The 22,097-nt window shown below is 44.7% G+C and overlaps 1 protein-coding gene across 1 annotated transcript in view; it reads right to left on the bottom strand.

The window, feature by feature from the left end:
• LOC147725648 (dedicator of cytokinesis protein 2-like) overlaps positions 1 to 22,097 on the bottom strand; it is a 1,712,066-nt gene that overhangs the window by 638,086 nt on the left and 1,051,883 nt on the right. The window contains exons 31-32 of the mRNA XM_086964476.1: positions 20,202 to 20,315; positions 14,436 to 14,534 (exon numbers count right to left, since the gene is read on the bottom strand). Coding sequence (XP_086820602.1) covers positions 14,436 to 14,534; positions 20,202 to 20,315 — 213 coding nt within the window. The remainder of the gene's footprint in view (positions 1 to 14,435; positions 14,535 to 20,201; positions 20,316 to 22,097) is intronic.

Below are 22,097 nucleotides of genomic sequence, written 5' to 3'. Positions count from 1 at the left end.
AGCATCATAGACATACTAGAGGGAGAGAAACTGCTGATGCTCATCCTTTGAGGCATGCCAGGAAGCATCATAGACATACTAGAGGGAGAGAAACTGCTCATGCTCATCCTTTGAGACATGCTAGGAAGCATCAGAGACATACTAGAGGGAGAGAAACTGAGGATGCTCATCCTTTGAGACATGCTAGGAAGCATCATAGACATACTAGGGGGAGAGAAACTGCTGATGCTTATCCTTTGAGACATGCTAGGAATCATCATAGACATTCTAGAGGGAGAGAAACTGCTGATGCTCATCCTTTGAGGCATGCTAGGAAGCATCATAGACATACTAGAGGGAGAGAAACTGCTGATGCTCATCCTTTGAGACATGCAAGGAAGCATCATAGACATACTAGAGGGAGAGCAACTGCTGATGCTCATCCTTTGAGACATGCTAGGAAGCACCAGAGACATACTAGGGGAGAGAAACTGCTGATGCTCATCCTTTGAGACATGCTAGGAAGCACCAGATACATACTAGAAGGAGAGAAACTGCTGATGCTCATCCTTTGAGACATGCTAGGAAGCATCATAGACATATTAGAGGGAGAGAAACTGCTGGTTCTCATCCTTTGAGACATGCTAGGAAGCACCAGAGACATACTAGGGGGAGAGAAACTGCTGATGCTCATCCTTTGAGACATGCTAGGAGGCAACATAGACATACTAGAGGGAGAGAAACTGCTGATGCTCATCCTTTGAGACATGCTAGGAAGCATCATAGACATACTAGAGGGAGAGAAACTGCTGATGCGCATCCTTTTAGACATGCTAGGAAGCAACATAGACATACTAGGGGGACAGAAACTGCTGATGCGCATCCTTTGAGACATGCAAGGAAGCATCATAGACATACAAGAGAACGACAATCTGCCGATGTTCATCCTGTCAGACATGCTAGGAAGCATCATAGACATACTAGAGGAAGAGAAGCTGCTGATTTACGTCCTGTTAGACATGCTAGGAAGCATCAGAGACATACTAGAGGGAGAGAAACTGCTGATGCTCATCCTTTGAGACATGCTAGGAAGCATCATAGACATACTAGGGAGAGAGAAACTGCTGATTCTCATCCTTTGAGACATGCAAGGAAGCATCAGAGACATACTAGAGGGAGAGAAACTGCTGATGCTCATCCTTTGAGACATGCAAGGAGGCATCATAGACATACAAGAGAGAGAAAATCTGCCAATGTTCATCCTGTCAGACATGCTAATGAGCATCTGAGACACACTAGAGGGAGAGAAACTGCTGATGCTTATCCTTTGAGACATGCAAGGAAGCATCATAGACATACTAGGGGGAGAGAAACTGCTGATGCTCATCCTCTGAGACATGCAAGGAAGCATCATAGACATACTAGGGGGAGAGAAACTGCTGATGCTCATCCTTTGAGACATGCTAGGAAGCATCATAGACATACGAGAGGGAGAGAAACTGCTGATGCTCATCCTTTTAGACATGCTAGGAAGCAACATAGACATACTAGAGGGACAGAAACTGCTGATGCGCATCCTTTGAGACATGCAAGGAAGCAACATAGACATACTAGAGGGAGAGAAACTGCTGATGCTCATCCTGTCAGACATGCTAGGAAGCATCATAGACATACTAGAGGAAGAGAAGCTGCTGATTTTCGTCCTGTCAGACATGCTAGGAAGCATCAGAGACATACTAGAGGGAGAGAAACTGCTGATGCTCATCCTTTGAGACATGCTAGGAAGCATCAGAGACATACTAGAGGAGAGAAACTGCTGATGCTCATCCTTTGAGACATGCTAGGAATCATAGACATACTAGAGGGAGAGACACTGCTAATGCTCATCCTTTGAGACATGCAAGGAAGCATCATAGACACACTAGAGGGAGAGAAACTGCTGATGCTCATCCTTTGAGACATGCTAGGAGGCAACATAGACATACTAGAGGGAGAGAAACTGCTGATGCTCATCCTTTGAGACATGCTAGGAAGCATCATAGACATACTAGAGGGAGAGAAACTGCTGATGCGCATCCTTTTAGACATGCTAGGAAGCAACATAGACATACTAGGGGGACAGAAACTGCTGATGCGCATCCTTTGAGACATGCAAGGAAGCATCATAGACATACAAGAGAGAGACAATCTGCCGATGTTCATCCTGTCAGACATGCTAGGAAGCATCATAGACATACTAGAGGGAGAGAAACTGCTGATTCTCATCCTTTGAGACATGCAAGGAAGCATCAGAGACATACTAGAGGGAGAGAAACTGCTGATGCTCATCCTTTGAGACATGCAAGGAGGCATCATAGACATACAAGAGAGAGAAAATCTGCCAATGTTCATCCTGTCAGACATGCTAATGAGCATCTGAGACACACTAGAGGGAGAGAAACTGCTGATGCTTATCCTTTGAGACATGCTAGGAATCATCATAGACATACTAGAGGGAGGGAAACTGCTGATGCTCATCCTTTGAGGCATGCTAGGAAGCATCATAGACATACTAGAGGGAGAGAAACTGCTGATGCTCATCCTTTGAGGCATGCCAGGAAGCATCATAGACATACTAGAGGGAGAGAAACTGCTCATGCTCATCCTTTGAGACATGCTAGGAAGCATCAGAGACATACTAGAGGGAGAGAAACTGAGGATGCTCATCCTTTGAGACATGCTAGGAAGCATCATAGACATACTAGGGGGAGAGAAACTGCTGATGCTTATCCTTTGAGACATGCTAGGAATCATCATAGACATTCTAGAGGGAGAGAAACTGCTGATGCTCATCCTTTGAGGCATGCTAGGAAGCATCATAGACATACTAGAGGGAGAGAAACTGCTGATGCTCATCCTTTGAGACATGCAAGGAAGCATCATAGACATACTAGAGGGAGAGCAACTGCTGATGCTCATCCTTTGAGACATGCTAGGAAGCACCAGAGACATACTAGGGGAGAGAAACTGCTGATGCTCATCCTTTGAGACATGCTAGGAAGCACCAGATACATACTAGAAGGAGAGAAACTGCTGATGCTCATCCTTTGAGACATGCTAGGAAGCATCATAGACATATTAGAGGGAGAGAAACTGCTGGTTCTCATCCTTTGAGACATGCTAGGAAGCACCAGAGACATACTAGGGGGAGAGAAACTGCTGATGCTCATCCTTTGAGACATGCTAGGAAGCATCGGAGACATATTAGAGGAAAAGAAACTGCTGATTCTCGTCCTGTTGAACCTCTTTGCAGGATCCAGCACTGTGGCTCATGCAATATCAATTTACCATCAGAACTCTCCTGCTGGGGTCACTGGGACTGGGTGGATATGGCTTGACTGTTTCTTTGAGAGACGAGCATGAGCAGTACACTTGGCACTTGCTCTCATGTCTTGCAGCGCTCTCTGGTCCCATGGGGGTCCACGGTGGTCAGCAGGCTCCTCGTCACTTATATGATGCGTCTAGTATACGCTGTCCATACCCGGCTCCTGATTAGGGTTGATGAGAATGCTGCTCAACTGTTGTACGTCAGTGTATCATCTGACATAAATATTGTGTTCTGAATATAGTTTACAAAAATATGCCCACCCAGGTGTAGGTTTTCTATTAGGTCCAATAGGGTGAATATTTGTAGATGGTGTTTGTTACACTATATTAAGAGATTCTGACACAGATATCCTGGTACCACACCAGTGGGACATCCTTATAAGTTTTCCTGCGGTAACACAGAAGCAGACGGAGGAGAGCTGGCTGGAGGGAAAGGCTTGGAAAACTGAGTTGATGGTGTTGTGTCATCGGCCAACCTCAGAAGGACCTGGCTATGGATGGACACCTTTCTGTGGTCAAGTGATAAAAGTTGCTTCGGCAGCATAGATCCTGGGAGGTACTTGTGACAATGCACCTTCACTCGAACCTCTGGGAGGATACAACAGCAGTGACATCATCTTCCACCGTCCCCAATTAGAAGGAGTGATTAGACTTTCCGTGCCGATCCCACCCTATCCCATTCCCTTTCGAGGCTTCGTCTGCTTGCAGTCGGTGGAATCCAGTCACTCACTCCACCGGGACCATCACATTTTACGGGTCGCTTGTAATGAGGGCTCAGTGAGATCCAATGCCAAGTATCGTCAGAACTGTTTATATCAGGCAGGTTGAAAAGGGGAGTGGCCACCATGCTAGGAGCCTGACGTAAGCTTCCTACGAACGACTGAGTGTCAGCAGCCGAAGATCCCTGCACTGGCCGCCAGGGACGGTATATCCCGGAAAGAGCACTGCGATCAAGAGGGGCCAAGGTGGTCCTAGTGCCACCTACAAAAAACCCCGATGGGGCGGCAGAAGCTTTCTTCATTGGGCAGTAAAAGCTTGGAATGATTTGCCGTTCCACTTGAGAAATGCCACAGAACATTTGTCCATCAGGAAGGGCTTAAAAACGTGTCTCTTTTCCCAATAATCTGGTCCCAATAAATCTGTTCTTCCGTTCTCTGCCAATAGGAGATCTAGCTAGCGCCAGGACACCTCCGGGTAATCGATGCGCTTTAAAATGTCAGTAACATAACATAACAGAAGTTCCTCTGGCTGGTATTTAAATGCTTTTCCACCAGATCTGTAGATCCCTTGAAGAAACCATCATACATGACAAACCACACAACTAGAGAATCTTTTACCACACATGTGCTCACCACCGGTGGAGCTGCCAGTTGTCACTGGTGGACTGGATACTGTGGATCTTACTTTCTTCTAAGATTAGATCTGGAAGTTGGAGCTCTCAGACCTCAGAGCTCATCAGGCGATCGCAGAGAAGGATCTTTGTGGCTGAATAGCGCCTAGAGAGGGTTCATAAAACCTGCTAAAAACGAGGTTTCATTTCATTCACCCCATTGCATATCCAATTACAGTATGCAAATGCACTTCAGTGGGAGGGGATTCCTTCATGCTCTGAGAGTTGCACCATCACAGGGGAGGTAAGATCTCAGCTGGCTGGGAGGACATGGTATGGGGGTGTGATGGGGTGTATGTGAAAACATGGACTAACGATCAGAGCTCTTGGGAGAATAAACCTGAAAACCAAAGAGTATCTGAACCGCGACCTTATGGAAGCATTTTCTAAAAAAAAGCTCCGACTGCATTTAATTGGCAAATCCAACCTGTTTATTTTATAACCTATTTGTATGTTTTAAACATGTGTTTGGTAGTGGGTTTTGGTGTTGTTGAACTTTATTCAAGGAGTTATTAAAAGAGAATTGTAGGTCGGTGTAGTAAGTAGCCTCGTGCTTCACGAGGCTTTCAATTGTAACGCGAAGCCTCACGAGGCCTTATAATCTGATAGTATGCCATGCTAGTGGTTGGCCGTGATGTTATGTTATGTTATGTTATTATGAGTTTGTAAAGCGCTATATCACCCAGGGGTATCTAAGCGCTATCAGCGGAACCACAACATCAGTAGGCGAAAAAAGCGGATCACAGAGGCCCCCATGCCTCCGCAAAAAGCACTGTCTTCAGCTTTTTCCTGAACAGCAATAGGTTTGTTGCCGTGCTCGGGAGCGGTGCAATGGAAAGCCCTGAGAAGCCACGAGGCTACTTACAACAGTTGGTAAGAAAGCCACAGCTGGGCTGATACTGGACCGAGGAAAACAGGATTCTGTTTGCACTGTCTGCCCAACAGCCAGTGGCCCCCAATTCAAAAAATAATTTAGTTTGACTGCCTATGAATCACCCACCCGCCTGTGCCCTCGAAGGCCCGCTTTTTTAGAAGTGGACGAAACTCATGACATTTGCTCTAGTCTGGTACAATTACGTAAAATATCAGGAAAACAAGCAACATTATGCCTAATGTAAATGTGAGATTTAGAGCTACATTTTAGCTCTAAATAATCCAATTTAGGTGCGAGGACACATTTCACGCTATAAATATAGCATGACAAACAGAAGTGCAGTGACGTCACTGCTCGCATTCTAGCGGCCTCATTTATGAGAAATGACGCACCGCTGCATGAAAGCAGCGATGCGTCACCTCTCAGTGCGCACTCCTTGTGACATTCCTGATGCGTCATATTTACTGTATGATGCATCATGTCGCAAGGAGTTACAGATACGTCAGTATTTTGACGTATCTGTAAGCGCAAAAGTGGCGCATTGCTGGAGTGTGTCACAAAAGTGACGCAACTCCAGCAATGCATCCTTTCACATGGGGCAAGCCCCATGTGAAAGGGCCTGCGTCAGTCTTACGCCTGCTGTGAGGCAGGCGCAAGATTTTGATGCAACGGCGTCCTAAAAGTGACGCAGTGAAATCTATGAGATTTCACTGCATCACTTCTACGACCCTTCCATGCGTCAATACGCCCCCCCTTGCATACATTATACCTGGTGCAGGGGTTAACAAAGTGACACATCTACCTAGATGCATCACTTTGTAAATATGGCGCAACGGGGCGCATTTTTTATGCCACTGGTGTGTCACAAAAAGTGACGCACCGGTGGCGTAAAAGTGACGCACAGCCTCATAAATGAGGCCCAACGTGTCTGCGTAGTGCTCTGTGACCCAGAGACATTCTTTCTAGCAGTGGGCCAGAACGGCGCCATTTTGGGAACTTTGCGTGAATAGTACAATGCTTCAATTACGCTGGCGTACTTGGAATGTTATCCTGGATTACTCTGTCCAGAAACAATGTCTAAAACTGTTCCAACCACTCTATAAGCATGGGCGTCAATTCACCGAAATGCCAGGGGTACACAAAGCGCTCATGCAACATGGAGGCCATTCTTGAAGACCTGGTTATTCAATCCCACCCTCTGAGTCTATAGGCTCAAGGGCTTATTTGAATGAATGAATGTTGAATGAATGTTGGATTTATAGAGCGCATGGTTACCCTGAGGCGTCCCAGCGCTGTACCAATTTGCAAGCCCCTTCCGCCACTGGTACGGCTCTTTTTACGGCTGCAGACTGCAGACCTATCTACGAGGTCACGTAAAGCCAGTTTGTGTGGCTTTACATGGCCTCATAGGTACGGTGTGAGGCAACGCACAAGTCGCTGCTTTGCCTCACACGCATCAGGGAGGCATTTTATGGATACTGCAGTGGGTCTTCCCACACAACACCCATGGGTTCTGACGCATTCCCACGTTTACATTGCCTTATATATGAAATCAGCCGCTCTAGCACGCTCTCGCTAGAGCCAAGTGGCACTTTGAGCGTCATAAATATTTTCAATGAATAAAATTAACACAGTTAAGATTTTAGCAGTCTACTATTTGGAGAAAATCAAAAGATATTTTTGGAGTCTATTTTTGTCCCCATGAAAAGCAGTTCATTTCACGCAGACATTTATTTATTTATTTATTTATTTTTATCCAGTCACAGAGCGCGCCGGGACCAGTCAGAATGAGCGCTCTTTACAATGCAACAGAGGTTCCCAAGTTAGGAGTACGTCGAGACTGGGAAGAGACAGAGGCCTAGCGTTGCAATGATCAGATGTAGGTGCACACTACCAATATACTACTCTTAAGGCTTTTGTGGGGTTGTACGGCTGAGGGAGTTTGTGTGCAACTAGGCATGACCATAATACGCAGTGAAGATGCAGGGTAACTGTCCAGTGGTCACACCCCAACGTCCACCAATATCAGGAATTATTTGTCAACAAGGAGACGGAGCCTGCTTTTTTGTGGCCAGGCTCATGGAACGCGTGTGGGCTGTTCACTTTCTGCACCATTCTGATCACTTGCTTAAAATAAAACCATTAATATTTACGCATAATTTCAGGAATATGTGGATTTATTGACAGAACCTAGCCATAAAAAAAACAGGATCTATCTTCTTGTTGACAATGTACTTCTCTACCCACCATTCATCTCCTAACTTTGGTCCTACTTAGTAAATACAACTATTCCTCATACGTAGGATGTGGCGTAGTTATCCGCAAACACAGGTGGTGGAATTGTAGGAGTCCCACAGAGAAGTCCAGAATAGACAGGAAAGGAACATATCACTTGTAGACGCCATCTTCATAAGAGTATTCACGTCATTTTACATTTGTTATTTATCAATGTATATCAGGGCTTGGTTAGTAAAAAAAAAACAAAAATCCAGGGAGGGCTACTGCTGCCTGCATCACTCATGGCCCTTGTAAGCTCTGCCAGTGACAGTATCAACACTACTAAGCATCACAATTTTACGAGTGTGACACTCCAGACTATTAGAGGCCCCCAAAGATTTAGGAATAGTGGGAACAGCAGCTGCTGTTCCCTTTTTATGTGTTTTGACTTATTAAACACTGTTGTTGTGGTCACCTCAAAATTAGAAAGACAGCGCCACCAATAATCAGAGTTTCACAGGGAGGGATCTCTTAGGGTGACAGTGGATCTCAATTCACCGATGCTTTGTGAACAGCGTCTGTGAAATATCAGATGCTTTGTGAACAGCGTCTTTCAAATAACCGATGCTTTGTGAACAGCGTCTGTGAAATAACCAATGCTTTGTGAACAGCGTCTGTGAAATAACCAATGCTTTGTGTACAGCGTCTGTGAAATAACCAATGCTTTGTGTGCAGCGTCTGTGAAATAACCGATGCTTTGTGTACAGCGTCTGTGAAATAACCAATGCTTTGTGAGCAGCGTCTGTGAAATAACCGATGCTTTGTGTACAGCGTCTGTGAAATAACCGATGCTTTGTGAGCGTGTCTGTGGAATAACCGATGCTTTGTGAACAGCGTCTGTGAAACAACCGATGCTTAGTGAATAGTGTCTGTGAAATATCCGATGCTTTTTAAACAGCGTCTGCGAAATTACCGATGCTTTGTGAACAGCGTCTATGAAACAACTGATGCTTTGTGAACAGTGTCTGTGAAATAACCAATGTTTTTTGAACAGTGCCTGAAATAACTGATGCTTTGTGAGAACAGATGCTTTGTGAGCAGCGTCTGTGAAATAACCGATGCTTTGTGAGCAGCGTCTGTGAAATAACCGATGCTTTGTGAGCAGCGTCTGTGAAATAACCGATGCTTTGTGAGCAGCGTCTGTGAAATAACTGATGCTTTGTGAAGAGTGTCTGTGAACTAAACAATGCTGTGTGAACAGCGTCTGGGAAATAACCAATGCTTTGTGAACAGTGTCTGTGAAATAACCAATGCTTTGTGAAGAGTGTCTGTGAATTATCAGATGCTTTGTGAACAGCGTCTGTGAAATAACCGATGCTTCGCGAACAGCATCTGTGAAATATCCAATGCTTTGTGAGCAGCGTCTGTGAAACAACTGATGCTTTGTGGAGTGTCTGTGAAATAACCAATGCTTTGTGAGCAGTGTCTGTGAAATAACCAATGCTTTGTGAGCAGTGTCTGTGAAATAACCAATGCTTTGTGGGCAGTGTCTGTGAAATAACCAATGCTTTGTGCGAACAGATGCTTTGTGAGCAGCGTCTGTGAAATAACCGATGCTTCGCGAACAGCATCTGTGAAATATCCAATGCTTTGTGAGCAGCGTCTGTGAAACAACTGATGCTTTGTGGAGTGTCTGTGAAATAACCAATGCTTTGTGAGCAGTGTCTGTGAAATAACCAATGCTTTGTGAGCAGTGTCTGTGAAATAACCAATGCTTTGTGGAGTGTCTGTGAAATAACCAATGCTTTGTGAGCAGTGTCTGTGAAATAACCGATGCTTTGTGAGCAGCGTCTGTGAAATAACTAATGCTTTGTGAACAGCGTCTGTGAAATAACTGATGCTTTGTGAAGAGTGTCTGTGAACTAAACAATGCTGTGTGAACAGCGTCTGTGAAATAACCGATGCTTTGTGAAGAGTGTCTGTGAATTGGGAAACATCCTCAACAACGACTCTGGAACAACGAATTCCGGAGTCACGAAAGCTGAACAACTACTTGCACGAACAACGACTTAGCCTGAACCACGTGCAAGTGGTTGTTCAGAGGAGCTTCAAAACAGGAAGAGGTAAGAGGGTTTCGTTTCTAGGGGTTTGGGGGGGGACATGTTAGATTGTTTTTTCGGTTTGTATTTGTATAAAGAAATAAAATAAATGAGTGAGGGGCTATGGACAGATGAGGGGCGCCGATCTGAATACAAAGTGACGGTAAGTAAAAATCTAACTGCTGCATTAAAAAATAATTTCAGTGATCGCTTTAAAAAAATCAGTATTGCGTTCCTTTTTAAATAATTTTAAAAGAAGTTTCGAAGCAGTAGATGGCTCACACAAGGTTCAGCTGCTTAAGCAGAAATTTTCGGATGGTGCTGCTTTTCTCTCCCATTACTCTAAGCAGATTTACCGACCATACTTTTTAATTTAGTTTCTAAGGATTTTTAAGAAGAAACCCATTTCAGGAAATCTCCGCTTCCCACAACCTTATCTGCTTCTTGATCTTTAACGCATTAAATGGACTCCTAAGGCAAACTTTCACAGGGAGTATTACCGATCACAGGACACAGATTATTTTTCATTTTTTAAGTGTTTGGTGTGGTTCGTAAAAGCGCTTATTGACCAGTTTCACTCTGTGGCCAACGTAGTAGCTCTATGCAAACATTTACTTTAAAAAAATAAAACTTTAAGGTAGGGACATGAGCGAGTGGATGCTTGTGACTGCATTTTAATTTTTTTTATAAATAATCTGCTTTGATGTGCTTCAATATTACTGACAACTGGATGATCAAGTGGTTAGCTACTCGGCGCTTGCAGCGCGCTCTTCGTCTTTAAGTTTATCTGCACGAGAGGCAGCGGAGTTTGCCTACACACATTTTGGTGATTAAAGAAACTTCTTGCTTTCACCTGGCAAGGCTGCAGCAGCTTGGCAACGCGCCCCTCTGTGAACTCTATCGAGGATTTTGACGTTATGATTGATGGATTATTTTCAGTGCATTTTTTGTAGTGGTTAAACGTGGAGTTTGTGGTTCAGTAAGTCGTGGATAAATAGTTAGTGGTTTGGCACAGGTCGTTGTTTAGCCTTCGTGGTTCAGGCACTCGTGATTTAGTAGGTAGTTGTTTAGTCATACAACCCTGTGAATTATCAGATGCTTTGTGAACAGCGTCTGTGAAATAACCGATGCTTCGCGAACAGCATCTGTGAAATATCCAATGCTTTGTGAACAGCGTCTGTGAAATAACCGATGCTTCGTGAACAATATCTGTTGAATAACAAATGCTTTGTGAACAGTGTCTGTGGAATAACCGATGCTTTGTGAACAGCGTCTGTGAAATAAACGATGCCTTGTGAACAGCGTCTGTAAAATTACCGATGCTTCGTGAACAGCGTCTGTGAAACAACCGATGCTTTGTTAATAGTGTCTGTGAAATAACCGATGCTTTGTTAATAGTGTCTGTGAAATTACCGATGCTTTGTCGTCTGTGAAACAACCAATGGTTTGTGAATAGTGTCTGTGAAATAACCGATGCTTTGTGAACAGCGTCTGTGAAATAACCAATGGTTTGTGAATAGTGTCTGTGAAATAACCGATGCTTTGTGAACAGCGTCTGTGAAATAACCAATGGTTTGTGAATAGTGTCTGTGAAATAACCGATGCTTTGTTAATAGTGTCTGTGAAATATCCGATGCTTTGTGAACAGCGTCTGTGAAATAACCAATGGTTTGTGAATAGTGTCTGTGAAATAACCGATGCTTTGTGAACAGCGTCTGTGAAATAACCAATGGTTTGTGAATAGTGTCTGTGAAATAACCTATGCTTTGTTAATAGTGTCTGTAGAATAACCAATGCTTTGTGAACAGTGTCTGTGAAATAACCGATGCCTTGTGAACAGCGTCTGTGAAACAACCAATGGTTTGTGAACAGCGTCTGTAAAATTACCGATGCTTTGTGAACAGCGTCTGTGAAACAACCAATGGTTTGTGAATAGTGTCTGTGAAATATCCGATGCTTTGTGAATAGTGTCTGTGAAATATCCGATGCTTTGTGAACAGCGTCTGTGAAACAACCAATGGTTTGTGAATAGTGTCTGTGAAATATCCGATGCTTTGTTAATAGTGTCTGTGAAATATCCGATGCTTTGTGAACAGCGTCTGTGAAATAACCGATGGTTTGTGAATAGCGTCTGTGAAATAACCGATGCTTTGTGAACAGCGTCTGTGAAATAACCAATGGTTTGTGAATAGTGTCTGTGAAATAACCGATGCTTTGTGAACAGCGTCTGTGAAATAACCAATGGTTTGTGAATAGTGTCTGTGAAATAACCGATGCTTTGTGAATAGTGTCTGTGAAATATCCGATGCTTTGTGAACAGCGTCTGTGAAACAACCAATGGTTTGTGAATAGTGTCTGTGAAATATCCGATGCTTTGTGAATAGTGTCTGTGAAATATCCGATGCTTTGTGAACAGCGTCTGTGAAACAACCAATGGTTTGTGAATAGTGTCTGTGAAATATCCGATGCTTTGTTAATAGTGTCTGTGAAATATCCGATGCTTTGTGAACAGCGTCTGTGAAATAACCAATGGTTTGTGAATAGCGTCTGTGAAATAACCGATGCTTTGTGAACAGCGTCTGTGAAATAACCAATGGTTTGTGAATAGTGTCTGTGAAATAACCGATGCTTTGTGAACAGCGTCTGTGAAACAACCAATGGTTTGTGAACAGTGTCTGTGAAATATCCAATGCTTTGTGAGCAGCGTCTGTGAAACAACTAATGCTCTCGTGATAGCATCTGTGATGAGTTTGTAACATTGATATATAAATATAAGAACCCCTTCTCTGCTCCCAGGATTACAGTCCAGGGAGTAGGGTTTTGTTTCTGCTCCAGCCACAAGTCCTTCCTTTTGTCGACCACCTGGGCCTCTTACACCACCTGACACCTCTTTAAATGGCCTTTCCCAGCCAGCACCAGCTTAAAAACACAAGTTAACTTTTGCACAGTGTTTTGCATCCAGCGTGCTGCGTTTTGTATAATAGTTTATCAATTTGAGCTACAAATAATTAACGCTTGTGGTAAACATTATGTAGAACATAACGGATTATGTGGCAAGCGCGGCACATTCATATTTAAACTGCAAGGCATACAGCTGTGGCATCCTGTTATGCCCGGTGGCTTCATCTGATGCCAGTGGCAGGGGCCAGTCAGCTGTGGTGCAGCACAGACAACACACTGCTCCTTCTGTAAAGGATTTTGTGCCAAACAAAGGGATTTATAGCAAATAAATCAAATGAACATCAAATAGATGTGAGGAATACACATAAATTGCGTTTTCATAATAATGTGAAATTATGGCAAAATAGCACAAAATATGCGTAATTACACAAAATGCCAACCTTCCAGTGTGTGCTTTATTTTAGTGTGAATGCGTCCTTGCGTCAATTTATTTCCGTGAGGGCGCATTTAAACAAAGCACGGTGAACATAAGCCGCTGACTTTCTGTTCTCTGCGTTTGCACTAAATTGAATGTCACCGTTTGCGGTACATTTTTACAGCGAAAGGTGCAAAATTACTGTAATTAGCATATAGGCGTAATTCGGGGGATTTTACATAGTAGGCGTAATAAAAACTCGGCAAATAACACCGGCGTAATTTAAATTTCACCCAGGTAATGGAACATGTTTCCGCTGCAGTCACTTCTGTTTTACCCTCCTGCTGCTGCGGCCCTGGGGGGAAGAGCGGTGGGACCCGGTGGGGGGATTTCGACGGACGATGGTGAGGGAAAAGTCGCTACTTTGTTCATTTTCCCTTGGCATCGTTCGTCACCACACCACCGCTCTTACCTGCATGGGCCGCGACTGCCCTTCTGCCCCTTCCCTTTCTTCCCCTCAGTCTCATTGCTTTTATTTGGGACCCTTCTTCACAGTCATGGTCCTCCTCGGTACAGGCCCCAAAAGTACTGATACAGCAAAAGTAGCCCCGCATTACACCACCAAATCTGCATTTTCCACCAAATCTGCATTTTCTTTTTCGGTTAAAATGGCATGTCTTTCAATATTTTTATTTTAATTGTTTTTCAGCAAATGTGTATTCTCATGTGGCGCATTTCACTTATTGGTGACAGAGCGTACAGGTTTTGCGGTGTATTCTGGAGTGTTGGTGGGATATTCTACGCTATGGGACAAGACAGAGGGGCGGAGCACGCGGGGACGACCCCAGGCACCACACAGGTAAAACAATCAGAATACACACCTAAAGAACCCGGGGGCATATTATCAACAAAACGGCATCAAAATTATCTCCGTTTTAGCGGCAGAAAACTGCCGCTAAAGCGGCGATAATGAGCTTGATAATATGCCCTGGAGAATTCCAATAGAAGCCCATGTTCTGGTGCCAACATGGGCTTCTATTGGAATTCTCCAGGGCATATTATCAAGCCCATTATCGCCGCTTTAGCTGCAGTTTTCTGCCGCGAAAGCGGTGATAATTTTAACGCTGTGCTTGATAATATGCCCCTAGTTCACTAGTATTGAGAGTGAACCAAGAGTGCACCAGAGGTACTCACCACAAGGTCCTGGCGCGTGGCGAAGGTCTCGATGTACGACCTGTAGTGACAATCCTCCATCTGATTCAAGATGGCCGACATGCAGGCGACGTAGTGGCTCTGGGAGGAAGAAGAGACGATGGGTTAAGGCACGATGCAACAGTATTTCAATTTGACTTTATTATACAGAAGTGCCAGCCTGACGTAAATCGAAAGTTTTTGTCAAATCCACGTTATGCAACTGTCAGGTATGAAATGAAGAAGGTGGTGTTGCAGCACTTGACAAAGTGGTTACATAGAGACTAATTCACAGCGCACATTGTGTATTTTCTCTCTCAGCTTCAAGATGCACCATGGTCTTTACACCAAATGCGTCTTTACCATGCATTTCTTTACCACGCAATTTCGTTACAACGATGTGCTGGACTTTGGAGTAGTAAAATGTACTATTCCAACTCCAGTCGGAGCAGCAGTAGGGAAAGAGCTGGATTCAAGAGGGGTAAACTTTGATATTCCAACTCCAGTCTGTGCAACAGAAGGGAAAGCGTTGGACTTTAAAGTCTGACACCTCTTTCCCTAAGGCATGCCGTTGTAATGATATAGGCGGTAAAGGAATACGTGGTAAAGATGCACTCATTGTAACTCCTGTGTTGTAATGGATGAATGTTGTTTGTGCCTCGCTGCAAAACCTGTTTTCCATCCCCAGTAACATATGCTAGTGTACTATGCGCATCCGTGTCAGTCCTGGGTCAGTGCACTCTTCATGCACCTGTGTCCCTTTAAAGCCCTGTACTATCCCTGCACTGTTCACACTATGGGGTATATTTACAAGGCCATTACAGTACCGGAGAGGGATGCATGTCGTTACAACGCATACTTTTACAACGCATTCCATTACAGTGCATGCCATTACAACGAATTCTTTGAAACTACCTTTACAACGCATTCCACTACAACACATAATACATTTACAACGCATACCATCACAACGCATACCATTACATTGCATGTATGGTAAGTATTGGATAGTGTAGGGGTAAAAATTACTATTCTAACTCCAGGGGGTTCAACAGTAGGGTAAGTGTTGGATAGTGTCGGGGTTAAAATTACTATTCTAACTCCAGGGGGTTCAATAGTAGGGTAAGTGTTGGATAGTGTAGGGGTAAAAATTACTATTTTAACTCCAGGGGGTGCAACATTAGGGTAAGTATTGGATAGTGTAGGTATGCATTGTAATGGTATGCGTTGTAATGACTGCATTGTAATGACATGCATTGTAGTGGTATGCGTTGTAGTGACATGCGTTGTAATGGTTGCGTTGTAATGGCATGCGTTGTAATGGATGTTGCGTTGTAAAAGTTTGGTTGTAAAGGTAGTGCGTTGTAAAAGTTGCATTGTAAGTGTTGTTTCCCACCGGAGTGCAACTTTTGAAGACGCTGCGGTGGTGCAATGCCCTGCTCCATATTTACAAAGCGGCTTTTACCCACTTTGTGTGGCTCAACGTAGTTTTGTAAACATCGTACCCTTTCATGCAGGTATCTGCATGAATGGGGTGTACAGTGGGTGTTGCTGTGGGCGTTCCACCCCAACACCCATCGCTTTCTGACGCTGCCCCAGATTTACATGAAGGTGTAAATCTGAGGCCGCGCCATAAACTAACACCACTGGATAGCAGGCATTACATCGGTGCAACATTGAGAAACACTTTTTTTTCTCTTCGTTTTTGCTCTTTCTATGTGTGCTGCATTTTGGGGCGTGGCAATGCCCGTTGACCCCGCAGTTTTACTTTAATATTTTGTTTTCAAATATCAGGGAGTGAAGTCACTCCCATCCAAGGAGAATAAAGCTTACAGAAGTCAATAATTTTTCCTTACAGAAGTCAATAATTTTTCCTTTTTGTGTCGACTGGTGGAGTTTATTAAGGCTGTGGATAATACCAATAACAGCGGGAGGTAAACATGAACAGCGCATTCACTAGGAGTGGAGACAACCACCCAACGATTGCAGCGCCGGGGGTCGGAGCTGAACCGGTCGGCAAGGATGTGAACGTCTGCTGCGGTGGTATCTGAGGCACGGTGGTCACTGCCATAGTAGTTTAAACCAAGTACTATGGAAGCGTGATTATTGTTTTCGGAAGGAGGAACAGAGGAACTTGGCCCACTGGGTCTTGTAGTTTACAAGTAGATAATAAGCAATGTGTCTCATGGAAGGTGTGTTAGGGTAGTTCTTCAGTCCTCCTTTGGAGGCCTTATTTTGCTAATCGAAATTACCTCATCCAGCTCTGCCAAATCACACAAGTCACCCTCCACACAGTGAAATTGCCTCATCCACACAGTGAGATTACCTCATCGAGCTCTGCTAGATGGCACATCACCTGCCACACAGTGAAACTACCTCATCCACAAAGTGAAATTACATCATCCAGCTCTGATGCATGGCACAAGACACCCTCCACACAGTGAAATTACCTCATCCACAAAGTGAAATTACCTCATCCAGCTCTGATGAATGGCACACGTCACCTCCACACAGTGAAATTACCTCATCCACAAAGTGAAATTACCTCATCCAGCTCTGCTAGATGGCACAAGTCACCTTCCAGACTGTGAAATTACCTCATCCACAAAGTGAAATTACCTCATCCAGCTCTACTAGATGGCTCAAGTCACCCTCAACACAGTGAGTTTACCTCATCCCCAAAATTACATTACCTCATCCAGCTCTGCTAGATGCCCAAGTCACCCTCCACACAGTGAATTTACCTAAACCACAAAGTGAAATTACCTCAGTCAGCTCTGCTAGATGGCCCAAGTCACCCTCCACACAGTGAAATTACCTCATCCACAAAGTGAAATGACCTCATACAGCTCTGCTAGATGGCCCAAGTCACCCTCCACACAGTGAAATTACCTCATCCACAAATTGAAATTACCTCACCCAGCTCTGGTAGATTGCACAAGTCACCCTCCACACAGTGAAAGTACCTCATCCACAAAGTGAAATTACCTCAACCAGCCCTCATCCACAAAGGGAAATTACCCCGCGCAGCCCTGCTAGATGACACAAGCCACCCTCCACACAGTGAAATTACCTCATCCACAAAATGAAATCACGTCACCCTACCCTGCTAGGTGGCACAAGTCACCTTCCACACAGTGAAATTACCTCATCCACAAAGTGAAATTACCTCACCCATCTCTGCTAGATGGCCCAAGTCACCCTCCACACAGTGAATTTACCTCATCCACAAAATTAAATTACCTCATCCAGCTCTGCTAGATGCCCAAGTCACCCTCCACACAGTGGATTTACCTAAACCACAAAGTGAAATTACCTCAGTCAGCTCTGCTAGGTGGCCCAAGTCACCCTCCACACAGTGAAATGACCTCATCCACAAAGTGAAATGACCTCATCCAGCTCTGCTAGATGCCCAAGTCACCCTCCACACAGTGAAATTACCTCATCCACAAATTGAAATTACCTCACCCAACTCTGGTAGATTGCACAAGTCACCCTCCACACAGTGAAATGACCTCATCCACAAAGTGAAATTACCTCAACCAGCCCTCATCCACAAAGGCAAATTACCTCACGCAGCTCTGCTAGATGGCACAAGCCACCCTCCACACAGTGAAATTACCTCATCCACAAAATGAAAATATGTCACCCTACCCTGCTAGGTGGCACAAGTCACCTTCCACACAGTGAAATTACCTCATCCACAAAGTGAGATTACCTCACCCAGCTGTGCTAGATGGCACAAATCACCCTCCACACAGTAAAATTACCTCATCAACACAGTGAAATTACCTCACCCATCTCTGCTAGATGGCACAAGTCACCCTCCACACAGTGAAATGACCTCATCCACAAAGTGAAATTACCTCATCCAGCTCTGCTAGATGTCACACGTCCCCCTCCACGACACCCTCAGTGTGGAGCTCACTGAGGGTGTTGTTTTAAATGTATATAGTCCGGGAACTCATCACTCAGCCTTGCTTGTTTGGGTCGCCGCCAGTACGATCACAAACAGCTGCAATGGTGTCATAACATGCCCTTAGCTGGTCATCCAGGAGAAAACAAGACTAAAAGCCTTTGCCAACGATGGTTTTGGTGGCCCCAACTATCACATGATGTTAAGCAACACGTCAAGGCTTGCTCTACCTGTGCTCGCCAGAAGGCCTCACATTCTGTTCCTGCAGGGTTATTACAACCTCTTCCCGTGCCCAACAGCCCCTGGACTACCATTAGTATGGATTTCATCACTGACTTGCCTAATGTTCAGGGGTACACCACAATCCTGGTTGTTGTCGATCTGTTATCCAAGATGGCCCATTTTGTTCCCCTGAAAAAGATCCCCTCCGCCATGGATCTAGCAGAAGTATTCATAAAAGAAATTGTCAGGTTACATGGATTACCCTCTGTCATAGTATCAGATCGTGGTCCACAGTTTATCTCCAGGTTTTGGCAAGGGTTGTGCAAATCCCTCTACATTGATCATAGGTTATCTTCCTCCTACCATCCCCAGACCGATGGTCAAACCGAAAGGACAAACCAAACCTTAGAGCAGTACCTCAGGTGTCTTATAACTACTACATGTCAGGATTGGGTACAAGCTCTACCTCTTGCAGAATTTGCATACAACAATTCTACCCACTCAGCCTCCAAGATCTCTCCTTTCTTTTTTACCACTGGTTATCATCCCAAAATACTTCCTCTTGAAGTACTCCCTTCAGATACATTAAATCCTGCGGTTCTTGACCATCACCAAACACTGTTACAGATATGGGAGCAGGCGACAAAAGAACTAACTCAGGCTAAAGAGCTCATGAAGGCCCAAGCGGACCAACATCGAAGACCTGCTCCCGTTTATGCAGTGGGAGATAGGGTTTGGTTATCGTCAAAAAACCTAAGAATAGAAGGGCCCCGTAAGTTACAACCCCGCTACCTTGGGCCTTTTGAAGTACTGAAAGTTATCTCTCCTGTTGCCCTCAAACTGGTGCTGCCCCCCGAGATGCAGATACATCCTGTTTTTCATACTTCCCTTCTTAAACCCTATGTGGCCCCAATACTCCCTGAACCTCCTCCCCCCCCTGTTATGATTGAAGGCGAAAGTGAATATGAAGTACGACGAGTACTAGACTCACGTAGACACAGAGGTAAACTCCAGTATCTCATTGATTGGGTGGGTTACCCGCCAGAGGACAGAACTTTGGAACCTGCCGAACACATTCATGCCCCTAGACTGGTGCGTAGATTCCATGCGCTCAATCCCTCCAAACCTAGACCTGCGAGAAGACCATTAGGGGGGGGTACTGTTAGGACCCGGAGCTCTTAGGGCATGTTCTGAGTGTGTTGTAGGGTGTATTTCGCCTAACCAGGACTACATGTCCCAGAATGCCTTGAGGCGTTCTGCAAACGACCATGTTCCTCATGCACCAATCAGAGGCCGTCTGGGTGGTTCTTATGCCTCCTTCCTCATACCGGCGGTGCTTGGTTTTCTTTTGTGGATTCCTGCCTGGGTCCCGCCCCTTGTATCACTGATACTATCCCTGCTCCCGTGAACTGGTTAGTGTTTGTTCCTCCTCCATGCTTCAGAGCCTTGCGCGGCCGCGCGGGCTCTTGAGATTTACCTGGTCATCCTTTCTCCAAGAGGCAGAGTGAAAGAACCCCCGCCGCGGTGAACACAAGAATCGGACCCGCTCCATTTTTTCCCGCTGCTAGCGGATCACAGGTGTGCCGTTACCCTGTCCTGTGGATATTCGCTGTGCCCCTGCTCCCGCTTACCAGATTCGGTGTTTTCTCGGCGTGCCGGTTCTCTGACGAGACAACGGCCGAGAAAGTTTTCTTTATTTGAGTTAAAGGATGTCGAATGTAATCGTCCAGCTGCTGCTGCTGCTCCTTGGTGAGAAAAGCCGGGGAACGGATTCAATTGAGTGAACTTTGTTTTGTTTGCCTTGCTGGTTGGTGAGAAGCATCACGATCCTGCAAAACACTTTCCTTTGAACTCTTCGAGTGGAGAAGTGTTTGAGACTGTGTTCGGAACTTTCTTTTCTTCCGTGGAATTTTTCCTTTGGCAAGAGAGACTTACGCATCTACCCTTCTATTTTTGGTTCGTATTTTATGTTTACGTTGTGGATACCTTTTGGGTGCGATACAAACGTTGGGCAGGTAAGAGCCTTGCAGCACACTCAGCACAGAACACATAGGTTAGTTATTTCTCATCCCCGTTTTTGTAGATTCCTAGTAACCTGTTTTATGTTTGTTTTCTTCTCTCCCCTGCAGACTGCGACTTCTTATTCGCATAAAAACTTCTGTGGACCCTGTCTTCAAAATAGGAGACCTAAGGGTTTTTAGGTCTCTCTCTTTTCTGGCGTCACTGCTCGCTCTGTGTGTATTCTATAACAGTAGAGTGCGTAGTGTCGTGGGAACAGAGGGGGTCACTGTCTACACTTCTGAGGAGCTGGTTTCTTCCTGGAGCCTGTTGATCGCCCGACACAGCCCATCTCTCTATTCCTGCCAAGTGCGGAGTTCAGGGCGGGCAGTGTTCAAGATGGCGGAGGTGCTGCCGACTTCTCGAAGACAGTGCTACATTTATAAAAAATTAAGTGCCAGGGCCCAAGCTATTTCACAAGAGCCCCCTGCGCCTGGCACCACTTACTTGTCTCCTTCAACTGTAGGTTTAAGTCCTAGTTTTATCATTTCTTGAGGTATAATAAATAGCTAATTGCTCCACTAATAGACTCTTTAAAAAAATCACTTATAGCTCCACCTTGTGGTAGATTCAAATAAATACACGCGGTGTTTACAAGTAAGTGCCAGCGCCCAGCACAAGCAAACACCGGCACAAATTAAGCACAGCTCTAATAGCATTTCCCTTTTTCCGATTTTGTGGTTCCAGGCTTATAGCGCCTTGAGACCTTCACGTCCGAGTAGCGCACTTCAATAAACCCCTGATTGATGGATAATCTTTTAAATGTCCCCGAAGCTCAGGGTGGTCTGTGAATAGCTCCTCACTTTTTGGGGTCTGTCTTCAGAACGCACATAAATGACATCAGTTCAGTGACCTGCTGCCACATTTTGTTCCCTCCAAAGCAGCGGCCCACAGACATGGCTTTGTCAGGCTAAAATGTTTGCTTTAATGATGGACATCTTTATGTTTGGAGGCATGGCGCCTCCAGGTTAGGGAATTGCTGCTCCGTCATTTACCAGCCAGGATTTCCATTTTGTAGTGGAGATCTTAACTTGCAATTTAGTGTTGGGTGTCAGGAAAATTACGTAAAAGCACAAGCCAATCTCCTAAAATAAACTGTGGAGCATCTTGTGTGAAAACTGAAAACAATTCAAGTGTAGCAGACCTATTACTCCATAGGTCTCTCACCCTTGGCATTGACGTGGGGGCTGAACAATATTCAGCTGAAAGTTTTATCCAAAACTGTTTGTCGAATAATTTCACTGCAAACTTTCCATGCTTTCTATCAAAGTTCACTTTATTCTTTTCTTCCTCATATGTTTTTATTCACATATTTTGAACCATCTTTTAACACTTTTGTATAATTCCAATGCATTTCGGTGCCCCAAGCACCTTCATCAGGGAAAATCTCCCGCCAGACTTAAAACCAGAAATCCTCTGCTTTTACATGCGACTTAACCGGCTTCAATAAGAGAAGGAGGGGGGTGTTA

Source organism: Lissotriton vulgaris, chromosome 3_2 (genome assembly GCF_964263255.1).
Source record: "Lissotriton vulgaris chromosome 3_2, aLisVul1.2, whole genome shotgun sequence".
Lineage (NCBI taxonomy): Eukaryota > Metazoa > Chordata > Amphibia > Caudata > Salamandridae > Lissotriton > Lissotriton vulgaris.
This window is presented reverse-complemented; position numbering and strand designations above follow the sequence as displayed.